The sequence below is a fragment of the Impatiens glandulifera genome, chromosome 6 (assembly GCF_907164915.1).
Source record: "Impatiens glandulifera chromosome 6, dImpGla2.1, whole genome shotgun sequence".
Lineage (NCBI taxonomy): Eukaryota > Viridiplantae > Streptophyta > Magnoliopsida > Ericales > Balsaminaceae > Impatiens > Impatiens glandulifera.
Window position 1 is genome coordinate 8,405,527 of NC_061867.1, and position 16,708 is coordinate 8,422,234.

Below are 16,708 nucleotides of genomic sequence, written 5' to 3' on the forward strand. Positions count from 1 at the left end.
AAAGTTAAATATAAGAAACGCATAAACATAACAAGTTGATGGACGAATATAAACTTATTTCATCCCTTCAAAAGGTCCAGAAATAAACAATCGCTGAAAACTGCATAAACCCTAGATCACTTTTCCGGCGATTCAACAACAATCGCTGCGTTTTATCGATACAAATCGAATACCCAGAAAGGTATTTGCGTTATTATGTTATATGTTTCAAGTTTTCAGCGATTTAAGTTAATCTCCAATCCATAGCGATTCTAAACCTAATAGTTTCCTTCATATATTCAATGTTTCTCTTCTTTTGAAGGATCATGGTTGGATTCAAGAATAGGTATTTGGTAATGGAGGTATTCTTATCTCCAGATAATGGATTTGGAATTGATGATCTCATAATTCTTACCCAATTCAATGTTTCCAAAGCAATCAAAGATAGCCTACTTGAAAATTTTGGGGAATGTGGTTTAGCTTCATCGCTAATCTCGTTCCAAGTAAAGTATGTGAATTCAATTACGAAACTTTGCGTGATTAGAGCTTCGAGGGAAGAACATAATAAAGTATGGGCTGCAATAACCTTGGTTAGAAGAATTGGGAATTGCCCTGTTCTGTTCAACTTGTTGGATCTTAGTGGTGAGTTTGAATTTGATTGTTTTGAGATAAAAAACGATATGAATTTGTTATCATCTCCTTATGTAGGAAGTATCAAGGCTTGTAGAAACGCAGCTGTCAAGTGTGAAGAAATGAAGTTTGAACATTATAAGCTTGTTCTTGGAGATCGGTTGAAGGATGATAATGATATAAACCAACAATTGAAGAATTCATTGGAAAAGATTAGAACTTTGGAACATTGAGAATATGAAAATATTTCCGGTTTTTACTTTCATTAATTGTGCAGTTAGATAATAATATTGTTGTTACATGACCATGACTATAATGAGCAATGAAATCGGGATGAAGAACAACAACATCAACATTGAGTTTTTCTTATCATTCTGTTTTGATATCGATAATAATGGTGTCATCTTTTGTTGTTGTTGTTGGGATAATGGTTTCTTGCTCATGAACAGTTACGGCCTCAACTTTCTCCTCTTCATATGCAGGCTTCTTCTCTTCTTCCTCCTCAGCTGGAATGATGGTGACCTCCTCTTCTGAAACATCTACCAAAGGTTGTTCTTCCTTTGCCACGACATCTTCATTGTTATCTTGAATTGAGGTGGTTTCGGTTTGGACTGCCTTGGGTGAGACAGGAGCTTGAGGGATGAGGAGGGGGTCTTGGCGGGTGGTGTCCAAGTCCTTTGGTCTGCTCGCACAGCCTCCCATTCTCAGTTTGTTTATTGGAGGAGGAGGCGGTGCGAATGCAGGGGAGGAAGAAGGTTTTTTATTGGCCTTGAAATGGGTCGAACCGGAATCGAAGGAGTAGTGAAGTTTTATTATGATTTGAAAGAATGGAGGAAAAGAGTAATTTATAGAGTTAATGTTTCATTGTTTCTCTTTGTCTTTTAAGGGATACCCTTCTTTCACGTAGGAGAGTTTTGAGGTTGAACATTGGTTTTTTTTGGACATCTTTCTCTCCTGTCCTCTTGAGTTTTTTTAGTTAATATGAATACAATTTCTATAATATTTATTATATATTATAATTCATATCAAATAAATTTATAAACAAATTGTAAAAATCCATCAAGAAAAACTTTTAAACTATGACAGATATAATTTAAGACTGCATTCATATGAATTAAAAATAATATTGGATAAAAAATCAAAGCTAATCATGTTTGTTTGAAAAATTGATTAAAAAAATATTTTCAGTAACTTAATTAAAAAAATTAGTATTCCATCCACTCTTCAACTAAATATTTCTATCTAATTCATTCACATCAAATAAAAATAAATTTTTTATTTTAACAATTTGTAAGAGTGATTAGAATTGCCTAACAAAATACTTTTAATTTTTTTTTTTTTTTATTTTAACAAATTTTAAAAGTGATTATTAGAATTGTATTAACAAAATACTTCATATTCAAATATCATGAAATAACCATAACATCCTTGAAAGTACTCCAGTAATAACTAAATTTTCGAATTAGAACACAAAATCTAAAAAACAACTTGTCAAAAAGAGGAACTTAAATAGTCAATCCGTAAAGAACTCATGTTTTTACGATCAACGAGCTCACACGACCTTCAAAACAAACACTGCAGACTAGATCGCTAAATACAACCATTAGAAGGCATACCAACAACATAAGATTCACATAGATTAAATTTGAACTTAATTTAGATGTCAAAAAACACTAACACCAATAAGAACAAACCACACATGAAAAAAAAGCATAGTTTGTCTCTTTTGAAACATTAATTTGGCTTATTTGATTAGGTTAGTTAAATTTATGCATTCTCATCAATTTAATTCATAACTAATTAAATTATTTGTTATAAATGTCTCTTAAAAACAAACATTTTTTATAAATCAAAATAATTTTAATCCAATTTTCATTTAAAAAAAATCTTTAAATTCAAAATTTTATCATAAATAAAATAATTTTATATTTTCCCCAAGGATTTAACTCATAGCCTAACATTATATTTAAATACAATATTGTTAAGTTTTTTCACCCAAAAATAATAAGACCTTTGCAATTACCAATGATCAAAGTAAAAAATTCTCAATCTCAAAACCCAAAATAAAAAATTGATTCTTCAATCACATGATATAATTTCAAAGGCAAAATTCAGACCAAACATCAAATTAGGGCATTGAAAACACAACTAATAATCTAGACAAAATAAATGACCAAAATAAGTTAAATCATGTCTATAACAAAACCCATAGTAAAAAGTAAATCAATTTCCAAGTTTTTGAAAAAAAAACACCAAACCCTAAAAAACTAGTGAAGAAAAATTCATTCTTCTTCAGCTACCTTTCCCTTTTCACTAACATAGATACCATCAAGAAACTTCCTGATATCTTTCTTCTTCACATGACATTTCTGCACAATCAATAATCACAATAATCAAATACCCATTTCATCATTAACATTTACAGAAAACAAGAAATAGTAATCAGAGTTATGATTTCATTACTTGATTGATCAAAGCAGCTGATCTTGAAACAAGTTCAATATCATTTCCATCCAATACTAATTCATCCTTAACCTTCTCTGATCTAACTACAGATACTCCTTGAAGCATATCAACTTTCCTAACCTGAATTAGTTGTAATCAATCAATAACCCAGAAAATTAAAAAAAACAAAAACAGAGAAAATGTGAAAATCTAACCTTCTTTTCACCAAGGAAGTTACGGATCTCGATTGCCTTGTTTCCATTTGTGATGCTAGCGTTAATAGGAAAATGAGCATATACGAATCGCATCTTATACCTGTATCCATTTGTAACACCGGTTATCAGATTTCCGACGTGACTTAAGGCAGTGCGAATGGCGGCGGTTGTTTTGCGAGATCCGAACCAGGAATCGATCTTCAACTTCTTTTTTCCGGATTCATCGGTGATAAGTTCGAAATCGAGGTTAAGATGCTTGAAGTTTCTTGTTAGCTTGCCTCTTGGTCCTTCTACTTCGATGATCTTGGCTTTTACTTTGATTGTTACGCCGTCGGGGATGTCCATGGTTTCCGACGAAAGAATGGTCTTCATCTTTCTCTCTCTCTCGCTTACTGAAATCGATCGACGGCGACGGGGAAGAGTGAAACTCTAGGTGAATAAGTTTATTTATATGATGGTCTTTGTTTGTATTTGAGCCCTAATTTTAAGGCCCAATCATCAAAGATTCTTAACATATATTTGTTGGGCTTATACCCAATACTTGCTATTCTATTGAAATTATTTGAAAATTATTATAACCTAAAATTTTATTTATTTTTATATTTCTATTTTTTTTAAGTACGGGAAAGGGGAGAGAATGACGTAACAATACTAAAATAATTTATCTATATCCTCACGTTTAGTATTATCATTTTCTCCCACAATTTTCCAACCTTGTCACTCAGATTAAATAAATTATATATATATATATATATATATAATATAGACATGAATTAAAACAACAAGATAAGTGAATTTAAATAAAAGTTAACATGATTGTACTAGAAAACACGAATGAAAACGAGTATCAATCCGAGACGATATGATTTAGTCGATACACTGACCAACTTTAGCCGACACAACATGACACATAAATTTTAGCACGAGTTATCACGACACGAATAAATATATTGACACGAGTTAACACGACAAGAATGGACCCGTAGATCAAGATTTTTTGAGCGAGTCAAGACACAATATAATACAGATGAGAATGAGTTCAACACAACACGATACATATAAAAAGTTTGCACGAATTGTACGAGCCAAATACAACCCTTTAGGCACGATGTCTATCTCTACTCAAAACTGTCACATGTGGGCATGTCTTATAAATTATGTCCAATACTGGGTATATATGTAGTGATTTCAAATCCAAAGGTTAATCATACTATGTGAACTGATAATTTTATACAAGTTTTGGGATGATATTAAAAACTATCCATTGATGGGATTTTATTTTCACTTCTCATCTCCAATCCATCACTAGTAAAAATGGGGTTTTATCGAAATTTTTTTCTGACAGATATATAAATCTTTCGGTATAAATACCGAAAGAAAGAAATTTGTCGTCAATGCGAACATATATCGACAGGTGAACTACATATGTCAGTATTGTCATGAACTACCGACATATATAGTATATATATCTATCGGCTTTAGATCCTTTCAAAAAACGAGCATTTTTTAAGGGGAAATATCGAAAGATTTAGACTAAATCTGTCAGATTTGGCCTCTTCTATAAAACATGAATTTTTTTCTAAGTGTTGAGTTTTTCTGGAGGGGATATGCCGAAAGATTTAGACTATTTTTTTTGGTTTTGGCCCTTCCAAAAAACAGAAAAAATTTCTAAGTGTTGGGGTTTTTCTGGTGGGGATATGCCGAAAGATTTAGACTAAATCTTTCGGTTTTGGACCCTTCCAAAAAACAAGAAAAAATGTCTAAGTGTTGAGTTTTTCTAGAGGGAATATGCCAAAAGATTTAGACTAAATCTTTCGGTTTTGACCAATTCCCAAAAACATGAAAAATTTCTAAGTGTTCGGGTTTTTCTAGAGGGGATATGCCGAATGATTTAGACTAAATCTTTCAGTTTTTTCCCATTCCAAAAAACAGGAAAATTTTCTTAGTGTTGGGGATTTTTCGAGAGGGGATATGCAGAAAGATTTAGACTAAATTTGTCGGTTTTGGACCTTTCAAAAAATAGGAAAAATTTCAATAAATCTTTCGGTATTTACCCTAAATAAAGATTAAATAGATTATTCAGCTTTTACATATCCAAACTGTTATAAGCCAAATTAGAAAATATACGATCTATGCTAAAATGTTAATAAATAGTTATAGATCTAATTATATCTATCGGAAAAGGCTAAGCCGAAAAATATGTATAAATCTTTAGGTAAAGGCTATACCGAAAGTTTATAAATCTCTCGGCTAAGGCTCCAATACCTTTATAGACAAGTTATATACCGACGATGCCGACATATTCTCATTTGTCGATAAATGGTGTATTACAGACAAATTTAAGGTTTTTACCGACGTAATAAACTTTCGATAAAGACCCCTATTTTTACTAATGCATCATCAAATTAGAACACGAGACAAGTATATACTAGTTAGTATCGAGTTTATGGTACACATCACCATCCTTAAATTCCTATCAAATAAATTGTGAGTTTGACTCTAACTAAGTTCACTTACACTCAATTTTTCAAAAGGAATCTCACATAAATAAAATAAAATGAAACCTCATATAGAAACACTTTAACCATTGATAGAAAGAATGCATTGAATTGAAAAACAAGATAGAATTTCTTGACATAAACAAGCAAAAAGACAAAAAAGAAAAGAAAAGAAGAAGAGTAAATGAAATGGGTTTCACATGGGTTGAGTAGTGGGGGCTTGACTTCTTTTCTGAAATCTTCCCACATGGGAATGAGTTGGATTCTGATAACCCAACAATGACACCCATCATAAATGAATCAAAAAGACATTTTGATGATCAATCATAACCTTTTTCCATGTCACCCACCTTTTCAAATCAATCTATTTATATATGAACTTATCATCTCCCAATAGATAAGAAAACATAGAGTATCTATCAATGGCGGATAATGATCTTCAAATAGTTGATAACAAGAATATTCATCATGTAGAGGCACAATACGTGGAGATGATGGTCCCCTTGTATTCATATGGATGTGAAAGGAAAGTGAAGAAGGCATTGATGTCCCATCTCAAAGGTACATTTTATAAGAAGATTATTGTCTTTTTGATTGTGGTTTAATAATTAATATGATATTTTCAGGTATTTATTCGATCAATATAGATTATTATCAACAAAAAGTTACTGTTTGGGGAATTTGTAATAAGTATGGTGTGTTGGAAATGGTGAAGAAAAAGAGGAAAGTGGCTCGGTTTTGGAATCCAGAAGATCATAAAATCGTATTGGATGATGGTAATCCTAAATTAGATATGCGGCGGCCGGAATCACAAGAACGGCGGCGGTGGCAGCACCGGCAGTGCCAGCTGGCATTGGCAAAGGTTCAATCTTTATCTCTTAGTTGGAAAGCATGGAATTGGAAGAAGGTATTTGATAGGTCTAGCTCTTTCTAGAAACATCCAAGAACAAGAAAAAGAACCCAACATTCTATTGTCATGTGGTCTTATGTTTTTAGAATGAATGTAATGAATCTATTACATTCTATTGTCACGTGGTCTTATGTTTTTAGAATGAATGTAATGAATCTATTATAAGAACCCAACATTATAGTGTCATGTGGTCTTATTAAATGTGTTTTAATATGAATGTTATGAATCTAGTCTAAGGAACATGATGAAAAATTTGTGTGTGTTTTGTAACAGGCTCTCGTTGTTAACTTGAATGTGAGTCTAGATTTGAATTTTGATTTATATGAGAATTTGTCTTTTTAAAATTTGTTTATCTTTAAACCTGATATTATATGAATATATACTAATCTAGATTGTAATCGATAACCCATTAAGTAACTCAAATAATAAAGGTGGTTGTTAAGGAATAAGGCCACCATTAACGTTAAGGAATAAGGCCACCATTAACGTTTTAAGTTTAATTGCTAGTTTCTAACCTTAAAAAGACCATCTATTAAATTTAGTAAGTATTTTTAAATGAACTAATTGTTTCTTATGAATAGTTATTGCATCTTATTTAAAATGTTGATCAGATTTATTTATTAATATTAGTCCAATCCAATATTAATCTCAATTCCATCATATTTGAAAACAATTTCTGAACTGCATTTGAGTTTAAGTTTAGACGAAAAATTGTTGATAAATTTTTATATAGTTTAAATATTGATTTAGAATAGATAATATATTTGAAAATTATTTATTATTATTTAGAAATAAGTAATGCGGTAAAAACTATTACTCTAAAAATAAAAGCGGATTAATAACAAACGTAGTGGAATGCAGAATAATACCGTAAAAGTAAGAAAAAACAAAATAACGACACAAGAATCTTACCTAGGTTCAGACCAATAATGTCCTACGTCCTATTTTCGAAAAATCGATTCAGTAGAGTTATAACTTATAATAGAGATTACAAACTCTAACTCTCTCTGTTTGTTCTAAGTTTAGTTTCACACTCTTTTCTCGTTTACAATATATATATATATATAAATATATATATATATATATATTATAATTCATATTTATGGTAAAGATCATGTGATATCTTTGACATCTTCATCATGATATGATCTTGTGACGATTTAGTTGACATTTTCATAATAATACGATTTGATTGACATCTTTACCAATATGTGATTTCATGCATTTTTTAATCAAACAAATAATCGCACACATTTTCCTTCTCTTTTTGTACCTAACATTTAGGCACACCAAATTGAGCCCCAAAATCCTTGACTCAATTCCACAAATTCTTATAATCCCGCTCAATCACCATCCCTAAAGTTTTCTTTACCGGTTCCATATCTTTCATTTTGAACTCACTCCCTAACAAACTCTTGAATCAAACCTCTTTCTTGTTTCCCAATGCGATCACCATATCATCCACGTATAACAATAGGAAGACCCCGCAACCATCAACCCACTTGACATAGACACAACTATCGAAATTGCTTCTCACAAAATCGTTACGAGCCATAAACTCATTAAAGTGCAAATACCATTGTCTTAGAAATTATTTCAAAACATAAAACGAGCATTTAATGAGACATACCTTGCCTTTATTACCGAGTTTGACGAATCCTTATGAAGATCTTCTCCTTTAAGTTTTCATGAAGAAATGTCGTCTTCACGTTCATTTGCTCGAGCTCCAAGTCAAACTGATTCACTAGAGTGAGCAACACACTAATGGACGTGTGCTTCACTACCGTGGAGTAGATCTTGTTAAAGTCGACCCTTCGCGTTGTGTGAAGTCCTTAACTACCAATCTCGCCTTAAACCTTGGCTTGTTACTATCCTCTACACCTTATTTGTACTTGAACACCCACTTTGAACCAACTACCCACTAATTCTTGAGTTTGTCTACCAATTTCCACGTCTCGTTTTTTTCAGGCGATGTCATCTCCTCCGCCATAACACACTTCAATTCAGTTATCTCATTGCTCTCTATTGATTCTCTAAATGATCTTGACTCTTAATCTTGTAGCTCGCCGGACATAAAAAAAATGCAAAGGCCACAAAATCGGAGTAGCCAAATCTTTTCGAAGCTCGGGTTGTCCTACAGTCTCTATCTCGCGTTAACTAGTTGGAGCTAAGGTTCTCTTCCAGATCCGTACCTCCCTCATCTACATGACCCTTTGTTTCATCCTCTTCACTAGCTTCTCCTATGTCTATCGATTCTTTAGTAATTCCTCCTAGAAACTCCACCTCAAATTCGGTCATCTCTCTAGAGATTTAGCCATCTTCAACTTATTGTATTGCTATATAATAGTTCTCTGTTTCCCTAAAGTCCACGTCACAGCTAATGATGTACTCGGTCGTCTCCCTATCCTTGTAAAACAGTTTCTAACCCCTTTGTAACCTCCGGAAAAACCATTTGTTTGGTTTTTGCAAAAAAAGCTCGAGGTTCGAGAAATTTCAATATCAATTTGCGTGTCAAAAATCTTCTTTTAAAAATAAATATTATTTTAAAAAAAAATTAAATGATCATTGACAACTTTTGAAATTAATTAAAAATAATTAATTTGGGGTTCAAAATAATTGGTGGATTTGCGATAATCAAATTACAATTTGATTTTTTAGAAATACGTTGTTTAAATTAATTTAAAATATTATTTATTTTGAAATAGAGTTGCCAATAATTTTTTGAAAATCAATAAAAGGGGCATACATATACAAACGTATTGAACATAGTTTCTTTTAGTTCGTAGTTTGGTAATACTCGGGAAATGACTTTCACGCTTCATCCTCCGTACCCATTTTAAAAATATCTTCTACTTATAAATTTGGCTTTTTTGAAAATATGTTGTATAACGTTTTATTTTTACAAATTATTTTTCCGGACCTAAACATGCATAAAATTTATGAGTTATTTAAAGAATTGTAAAAATAATTATTTAAATACTGATATTATTGTTGATCATAAATTATGGAGGAAAGTACATTAAGAACATTAGTCATTTAAAGGCATTAAAGTTTAAACATAAATCCCAAACAAGTCTTTATCAAAATATTTATTTTTCAAAATATCCAAAAATATTTTGAAAACATTTTCTATTTTTTTAGAATTTTTAGAAAATGATTTGAGGTTCCAAAATTATAAAAATAATTTAGTATTTTGAAAATGGGAACCAAATAGGACGGTGTCCTAGGCCTTGGGGTTCATTTTCATCGGTCATGATCGTGGACCCTCGGTCGGACTCATCGGTCTAGGCTAAGAAGCCTCAGTTGAGGTGTTAAGGGCTCTCGGTCCTTGGCTGGGATTATCGTCCGGGGTGTAAAAACCAATAGTCATGGGTTAAACTTAGGATAAGTTCATGTCGGGGTCTAGATTCCTCTGTCATAGGTGGAAGCCACTGGACATAATTTTGGATGTTCTCGGTCCTAGATCTGACCTCTTAGTCCTAGCTAACAAGCCTCGGTCGGAGCTATCAGTCCAGAGTGAAGATCCTCAGTCAGGATCTCTCGGTCATCGGTTGGACCTACCGGTCCTCAAGAACATCAAAATTACAGTTTTTGTAATTTTGATAGAGGCTTGAATTCTTCAATCCAAGGGTCTAGGTAGCTTCACAAAGCTCATAGGAAAATTTAGAACATCACCGCAATGTATCAATCAACCTGGGTGATGATCAATTTGTTCAAAACAGTTTATAGCAAAAAATCGAGTTTTAAATTTTAAAGTTGTTTTGAGGTGAAAGGAGCTAGACAATAGTTTTCTTGCACCTCATATACTTGATTGACACCAAAACAAGAACACTAACTTTTCATTTGGACCAAATCAAGAACTCAAAAATTTCAATTATTTATTTTGATCAAACATGATCGGGATGGATCAAACATGATCCAAACAGTTACCCAACATCATTACGACCATGTCGGGAAGCTTTCTCGGTTGTGATTCTCAAAGATTACCCCAAGAATATCAAACCCGGATTTTGGATTTTTAAAATTCAAATTTTCTTTTTTTTTCTTTTTAAGACCGATTGATTAGTTATAACTTTCACATAAAGCCTATTAATGATCATAAGATCGATTTCCAATCATCAAATTTAAAAACTAGACATCATACAAGCTTATGAAAACTGAAATATAAAATTTTCAATTTCAAATTGGAAGTAATGATTAAATGATGATTGTAAGCTTACCAATGATTGAAGAACACTCCTTAGACCTTAGGGAATCTTTTAGGATGCCTAGATCTAAGCTTTAGAACCTTATGCAGAATTTTCAAAATTCGAAGCTTTGAGCTTCAATGACGGATTTTTGATTTATTTTGATTCAAGGCTTGAGTTGTTATCTCTTGGTTTCGGAAATATTGAGGGGGACTATTTATAACCTTCCTGAGTCGGTAGAGGCTTCAAGTGGATTGAATCAACCAAAAACTATTAATGGCATTTTGGATGTTCTTCATCGCACTTACCGGAATAGGGATGAATCATCCCGATTGAAATAGCGGAAATGATCGACAAAATAGGGTGATCATTTCAGCCTTCGAATAAGCCGATTTGGTTGACTATGGAGAAAGTTCCACTTTTGGAAAATCAAAGGATGAGACATCATCCTTATCCCTCCGGTGTCGCGATGAAGAAGACGGTGGCGACCCAACACAACGTCGTTTCAAGTGAGAACGCGGACGCGAAGCGGTTCATTAGCATTTCGTCGCGTCCTGTTGGCGTTTCGGCTAACATGCATTAGTCGATCAGTCTGCTTCACGTATGCGCGTGCCTTTGTCTGCAGCGGGCTACGCGAGCTCCAGAGCGTTGGATGAAAATTCAGTGCTCATCCGATGTACGCAGTTACAACTGTAGCTTTTCTCTAGGATTTCGGCTACACTCGATTACGATTTTATTTTTATTTTAAAACCTTAAGAATTTGTTTGAAATTTATTTTTCTTTCACCCTTTTGACTTTAGTTTTGATCTTTTTAAATACACAAAATATTAAAATAAATATGACAAATATTTTGCCATTTTTAAAATATATTTTAGGGTTAAATAAATAATTTTTGGGGATGAAATGGGTACCTCATTTCATCCTAAATTAGTTATTTTAATCCTTGATTTTTCTAAAAATTATTTTAAGATAAAATGAGTACAACATTTATCACAATAATTAATCAAATCAATTGTTTTAATTAGGTTTTGTCCATGGGGTTAATTATCTTGATTTTATTTATTCAAAACTAAATCAAAATAATTATTTTAATTTATAAATTGGGTATGTAGATTTTTAGTGCTTACAACTTTACTCACTCAGGGTATCCAATAAACATACATTTATTCGTTCTCGCATCAAGCTTTCCACCCTGTTGGTGCATGTAAGACACACACCCAAATACCTTCAGGTTGTTGAGTTTTGGAGGAGCGCCATTCCAAACTTCTTTCGGTGTCTTGCATTCCATTGCCGTCAATGAACAACGATTGATAAGATAATCCTTAGTGTTAATCGTCCACCCCAAAACCACTTCGATAGACCGACCTCAAACAACATACATTAGACACGCTCAAGTAACATTCTTTTTATTCGTTCTACCAAGCCATTCTGTTGCGGTGTCTATCGAATGGTTTTTTGACGAACCATCCCTTCTTCCTTGATAAACTGATTGAACTCCTCACATAGGTACTCCAAACCATTATCTGTTAAGAGATTTTTCACCTTCTTCACGGTCTAAGTCTCTAGCATCTTCTTATACTTCTTGAACTTAGTAAATGCCTCATCTTTGTGCCTCAAGATCTATACCTAAATCTTGCGCGAACAATCATCAATGAAGGTAATCATCAATGAAGGTGATAAAGTACCGACCTTCACTTAGAGTTGCATTCCTCGCCGATCCCCACAAGTCTGAGTGAACATAATTGAGCATCTCCCGAGTCACCTCAACCGATCGCCAAAACTTCACCCTCGTAGCTTTACCGTATATGCAGTTCTCGCAAAACTCCAAATCATCAAGTTTCTCCTTACTAAAATAGTCTCTCTTACTCAACTCCTTCAAATCCCTCTCACTCAAATTCCCCAATCTCTTATTTCATAGACTCGTGGGCGATACATCTCGAGGCTCCACCACTACCGCCATATCACCAACCAAGGTGCTACCTTGAAAGGCATAAAGATTCTTCTCTCGCACGTCTCTCATTACCACTAGAAACCCCTTTGTGACCCTCAATATGTTCTTCTCACCCTTCCATGCAAATTCAAGTTGGTCTAGTGAGCCGAGAGAGATTAAATTTCATCGAAGGTTTGGGACGTGTCGTACGTTCGTCAATACCCTCTCGATTTCATCATGCGTCTTCAAATGCACTATTTCGGTCCCCATCATCCTGTAAGATTTGTTGTACCTAACAAAACCTCGCCCACCAAAGTCTTCTCATAGGTCTCGAACCAACTCTCGTGTCAAAGCAGAAAGGCCGAGGAGTTTTTTTTTCTTTTAACTTATACCGACGCTTAATATGTGTCGGTATTTAAGCATCTGGAAAGGTATCATTTGATGTGTACTGTAAATTGTATGGTCTTTCATGTTGTAGGTGTTTCATAATGGAGATATTGGACACGAGTCTCCTTAAAATTATCATTTGATTTCAAATTCTAATAATATTATTATTTTGTTGTAAATGTCACACTCGAACTAGAGTTTAACAAATAAATAAGATCCTCATCTAATTGGTAGAGTATTTAATCGCAAATCATTCAACAGAGCCTTGTGTGTTTTTCCACTAAGAAGGAAAAACAAGTTTTCAAAAATTATTTATTTGTTTTTATGTTTGAGTCGTGCAAGTTTCCTAAAATTCAAAATAAAATATTCATTTTACATTTACTCTAGAGTTTTTAAAGATCAAGAAAACAAATATATTTTTGCGTTTTTCAAATATAGGAAGACTCTTAGCTTCCCAAAGAATTCGTCTGCACCGTTCTTGACCCGTCAATCACTAGGGAAGGCTATCTTCGAGACTCATCAAAGAATCATGAGTCTCATCGGAAAATCACAAATCAACGATTCTCAGTTCAAATTCAAGTTTCGGGTTTGTCAAAGGCTTCCCTAGACACATTAGAACTCAACCCAACTGCCATAACACAACATGAAACGATTTCCTCCTCCATTTCTCAAAACCAAACAATTTTTATTATTTTTACAATTTTTTGTGAAATCATGAAAATATTATTACAATTGTCCAAACCTATTATGTGTTAGGATTTGTTTGCCGAAAGCTGACCTGCTTAAAACGATTTATAAAAAAAAAAATAAGAACATAAGAAGACACAAGACACAGATTTATGTCTAATTCAACTGGCACTTGATTTCATTGTAAAGAAGAATGAATACAAAATTTTTCCTCACACTGTTTATCTCTATAAAATTATATCTTTACCCTATAAAACTCTTAACAACAACATATTTATAGGTCTAAATAACATTTGATTCAACTCAAACTCAAACCGATAAACTCTAAATAACTTCGGTAGAGTTTATTATAAGTATAGACTTCATAATTAAACATTATAATTAGGCATGACAACTGTGCCCCAACGGTTCGGGTACCCGAAGGAACCGAACCGATCAATTCGGGTTTTTTTTTTGCATTTCGGTTCGAGGCTATTTCGGGTTAGAATAGTTCGGTTTCGGGTACCCGGCAGAAGAACCGAGACCCGAACCTAGACCCGATAATTAAAAGAAACTGTTTCGGTTCCTCCTGTATCGTTTCGGTTCCGACGAATTCTGTTTCGATTCTTCCCGCTCAAAGAAGACAGAGACCAAATTCTATATTTATTCATTTCAAGATGTTTGATTTAATTAGATTTACAATTTTATATTCTTTTAAATATAATAATAAATATGTATTGAAAGTTTACAATTTTATAATTAAATGAAATTATATTTAATTTTGTATTTTTTTTCAATCCTGTAATAATTCATAATTTAAGTTTGATAGTAATATTTTTTTTATTACTCTTTAAAAATAATATAATTTCAATATTATAGATATAATTCTCCTTATTTAAATATTTTATGAAATTAAATTAAACTTTTTTAATAATATCAAATATTATAATAATTATATTTTATTTATTAAAATATAATTATTTATTAAAGGGTTAAAAATAATATTTAAGGAGTCAAAAATTCTAAACTTTATAAAGCTCTACAAATTTAGTTCAAAATTATAAAATATATCTTTTTAAGCAAATGATTTTTTATAAATATTTGGTTCTTAAATTAGGCCGATATCAATCGGACAAAAAATCCGAATATTTGAATACTCAATTTTTCAATGCGATATCGGGTTCAATTTGGTTCCAGTTAAAATAATTATTTCATACCAAAAAATTTGTCATACCTACGTACATAGAATTTGTCAGGATAAACTGAAATTTAAAAATATATCTAGTAAAAATAAAATATCCTCTCATACATATACTATCAACCAAAACAATTTATTGAAAATTATTTTTTTTACTAATAAACAAAAATAAATATTAAATTATTAATTATATAAAAGAAATTAAAAAAAATTAAAAAATTCTAAGATTATTTTTTAAACTGGTCGGGTACCCCGACGGTCGGAACCGGCCAGATTCGGGTAAATCGTGGAACCGTTTTTTGGGGGCAGAATCGGGTCCAGTTCGGGTCCCTCAAAACCCGAACTTTTACCATCCCTAATTATAATATACCCTAATTATAATATACTCTCTAAGCCTGAAAACGATAATCGAAGATTATTGGATTCTAGTTTGAAATTGAGCGAATTTAGTTTAAGTGGAAATACAAGTGTGATGCTGAAAATTAAAAAACCAATTAATGTGACATGATTAGAAACTTTAACTTGAAACTCCAGCTAACTCCATTGTTTCTTTATAAAATACAAGTTAGTATCATCAATTTTATTGAAAAGATAAAAATATTATTTTTTTTAGAGTATTTTGTATATCACCATGTCTTTTAATTTAAAACGTTATATTGAGTTGGTAATATGTATCTTTGGAGTTTATAACTTGTATCTAATACCAAACTTATTTAAGGCAATGACTTGTAAATTAACTTTATACAACTTATATAATTACTAAGCAAATATGAAGGAACTTAATGAAGTGGGTGTTCTTAAAGAGATTGACTCAAATATCCCATAAACTAATAATGAACTTTGTTATAATTAATCCAACCAAACTTCATAATTAATAGCAAAATAGGTGTAACGTTATTGTCATAGGTTATGTTTGAAAAAATATGAAGTTGCAGTACAACCGAGTTTGAACCCAAAAAAATGTTATTAAATTTGTTAATATATAATGTATATTTTAAAAATAATATTGTAACTAAATTAATATTCGAATAACATTACCGATAATAAAATGTTATTTTCAAATGATTTATAATTGGTATTTATTACAAGTTTGGTGGATAATGTGAAGTAATGAAAAGTTGTATGAGTAGTTAAGTAAAATAATTAATATTTGCTCATATAAAATAGATCTTAAAATTAGATAAGACTTTGATTTTTTTTAGTTGGAAGATTCTTTTGTCAATGGGTATGTTCAAAACAAATATAGATAGTGACCAAAGCCTTAAGTTAATCAAATCTAATTTGACTATTATTTCTTTTCATTTATTTAAACTACCATTCGCCTCAAATGTCTCATTCAATATGTTGTCACAGCTGGACATTTTCTTTAGTCAATTATCTATATATTTAAAAAGATAGGATTAACTCACCATTAATCCCAGGGAATATGCGTGTAGTCCGAGGTAGATTAAAAATATCACATTTTAGATTTTGAAATGTCTTGAAAAAATTATATTTTGGGTCTTGAAGTTTTATATATTTTTTTATTTTTTTTTTATTATTATATGACGTATGAACAACTTAGTAGGCAATGTAGATTCATTGAAAATATCGTTTCTCATATTTAAAATTTGTATTTCCTTTTGTTTTTAAACTTGTAAAAACAAAATATTTAATTAAATGT

General features: G+C 31.8%; 3 protein-coding genes across 3 annotated transcripts; 2 read left to right on the forward strand and 1 right to left on the reverse strand.

The window, feature by feature from the left end:
• Positions 1-93: 93 nt before the first annotated feature.
• On the forward strand, positions 94-1,548 carry LOC124942420 (probable ribonuclease P/MRP protein subunit POP5). The gene is made up of 3 exons (XM_047482925.1): positions 94-181; positions 302-621; positions 688-1,548. The coding sequence occupies exons 2-3, from the start codon at positions 306-308 to the stop codon at positions 840-842; spliced, it is 471 nt and encodes a 156-aa protein (XP_047338881.1). The 5' UTR covers positions 94-181; positions 302-305; the 3' UTR covers positions 843-1,548.
• A 1,165-nt stretch (positions 1,549-2,713) lies between these two features.
• Positions 2,714-3,691, reverse strand: LOC124941879 (60S ribosomal protein L9-like). Its single transcript, XM_047482244.1, has 3 exons — positions 3,270-3,691; positions 3,073-3,195; positions 2,714-2,978 (listed from the first exon to the last, which is right to left on the reverse strand). Exons 1-3 carry the CDS (start codon positions 3,639-3,641, stop codon positions 2,892-2,894), a joined length of 582 nt encoding a protein of 193 aa, XP_047338200.1. The 5' UTR covers positions 3,642-3,691; the 3' UTR covers positions 2,714-2,891.
• A 2,492-nt stretch (positions 3,692-6,183) lies between these two features.
• On the forward strand, positions 6,184-6,931 carry LOC124941087 (heavy metal-associated isoprenylated plant protein 36-like). The gene is made up of 3 exons (XM_047481352.1): positions 6,184-6,328; positions 6,394-6,732; positions 6,787-6,931. Exons 1-2 carry the CDS (start codon positions 6,190-6,192, stop codon positions 6,699-6,701), a joined length of 447 nt encoding a protein of 148 aa, XP_047337308.1. The 5' UTR covers positions 6,184-6,189; the 3' UTR covers positions 6,702-6,732; positions 6,787-6,931.
• The last annotated feature ends 9,777 nt before the right edge of the window (positions 6,932-16,708 follow it).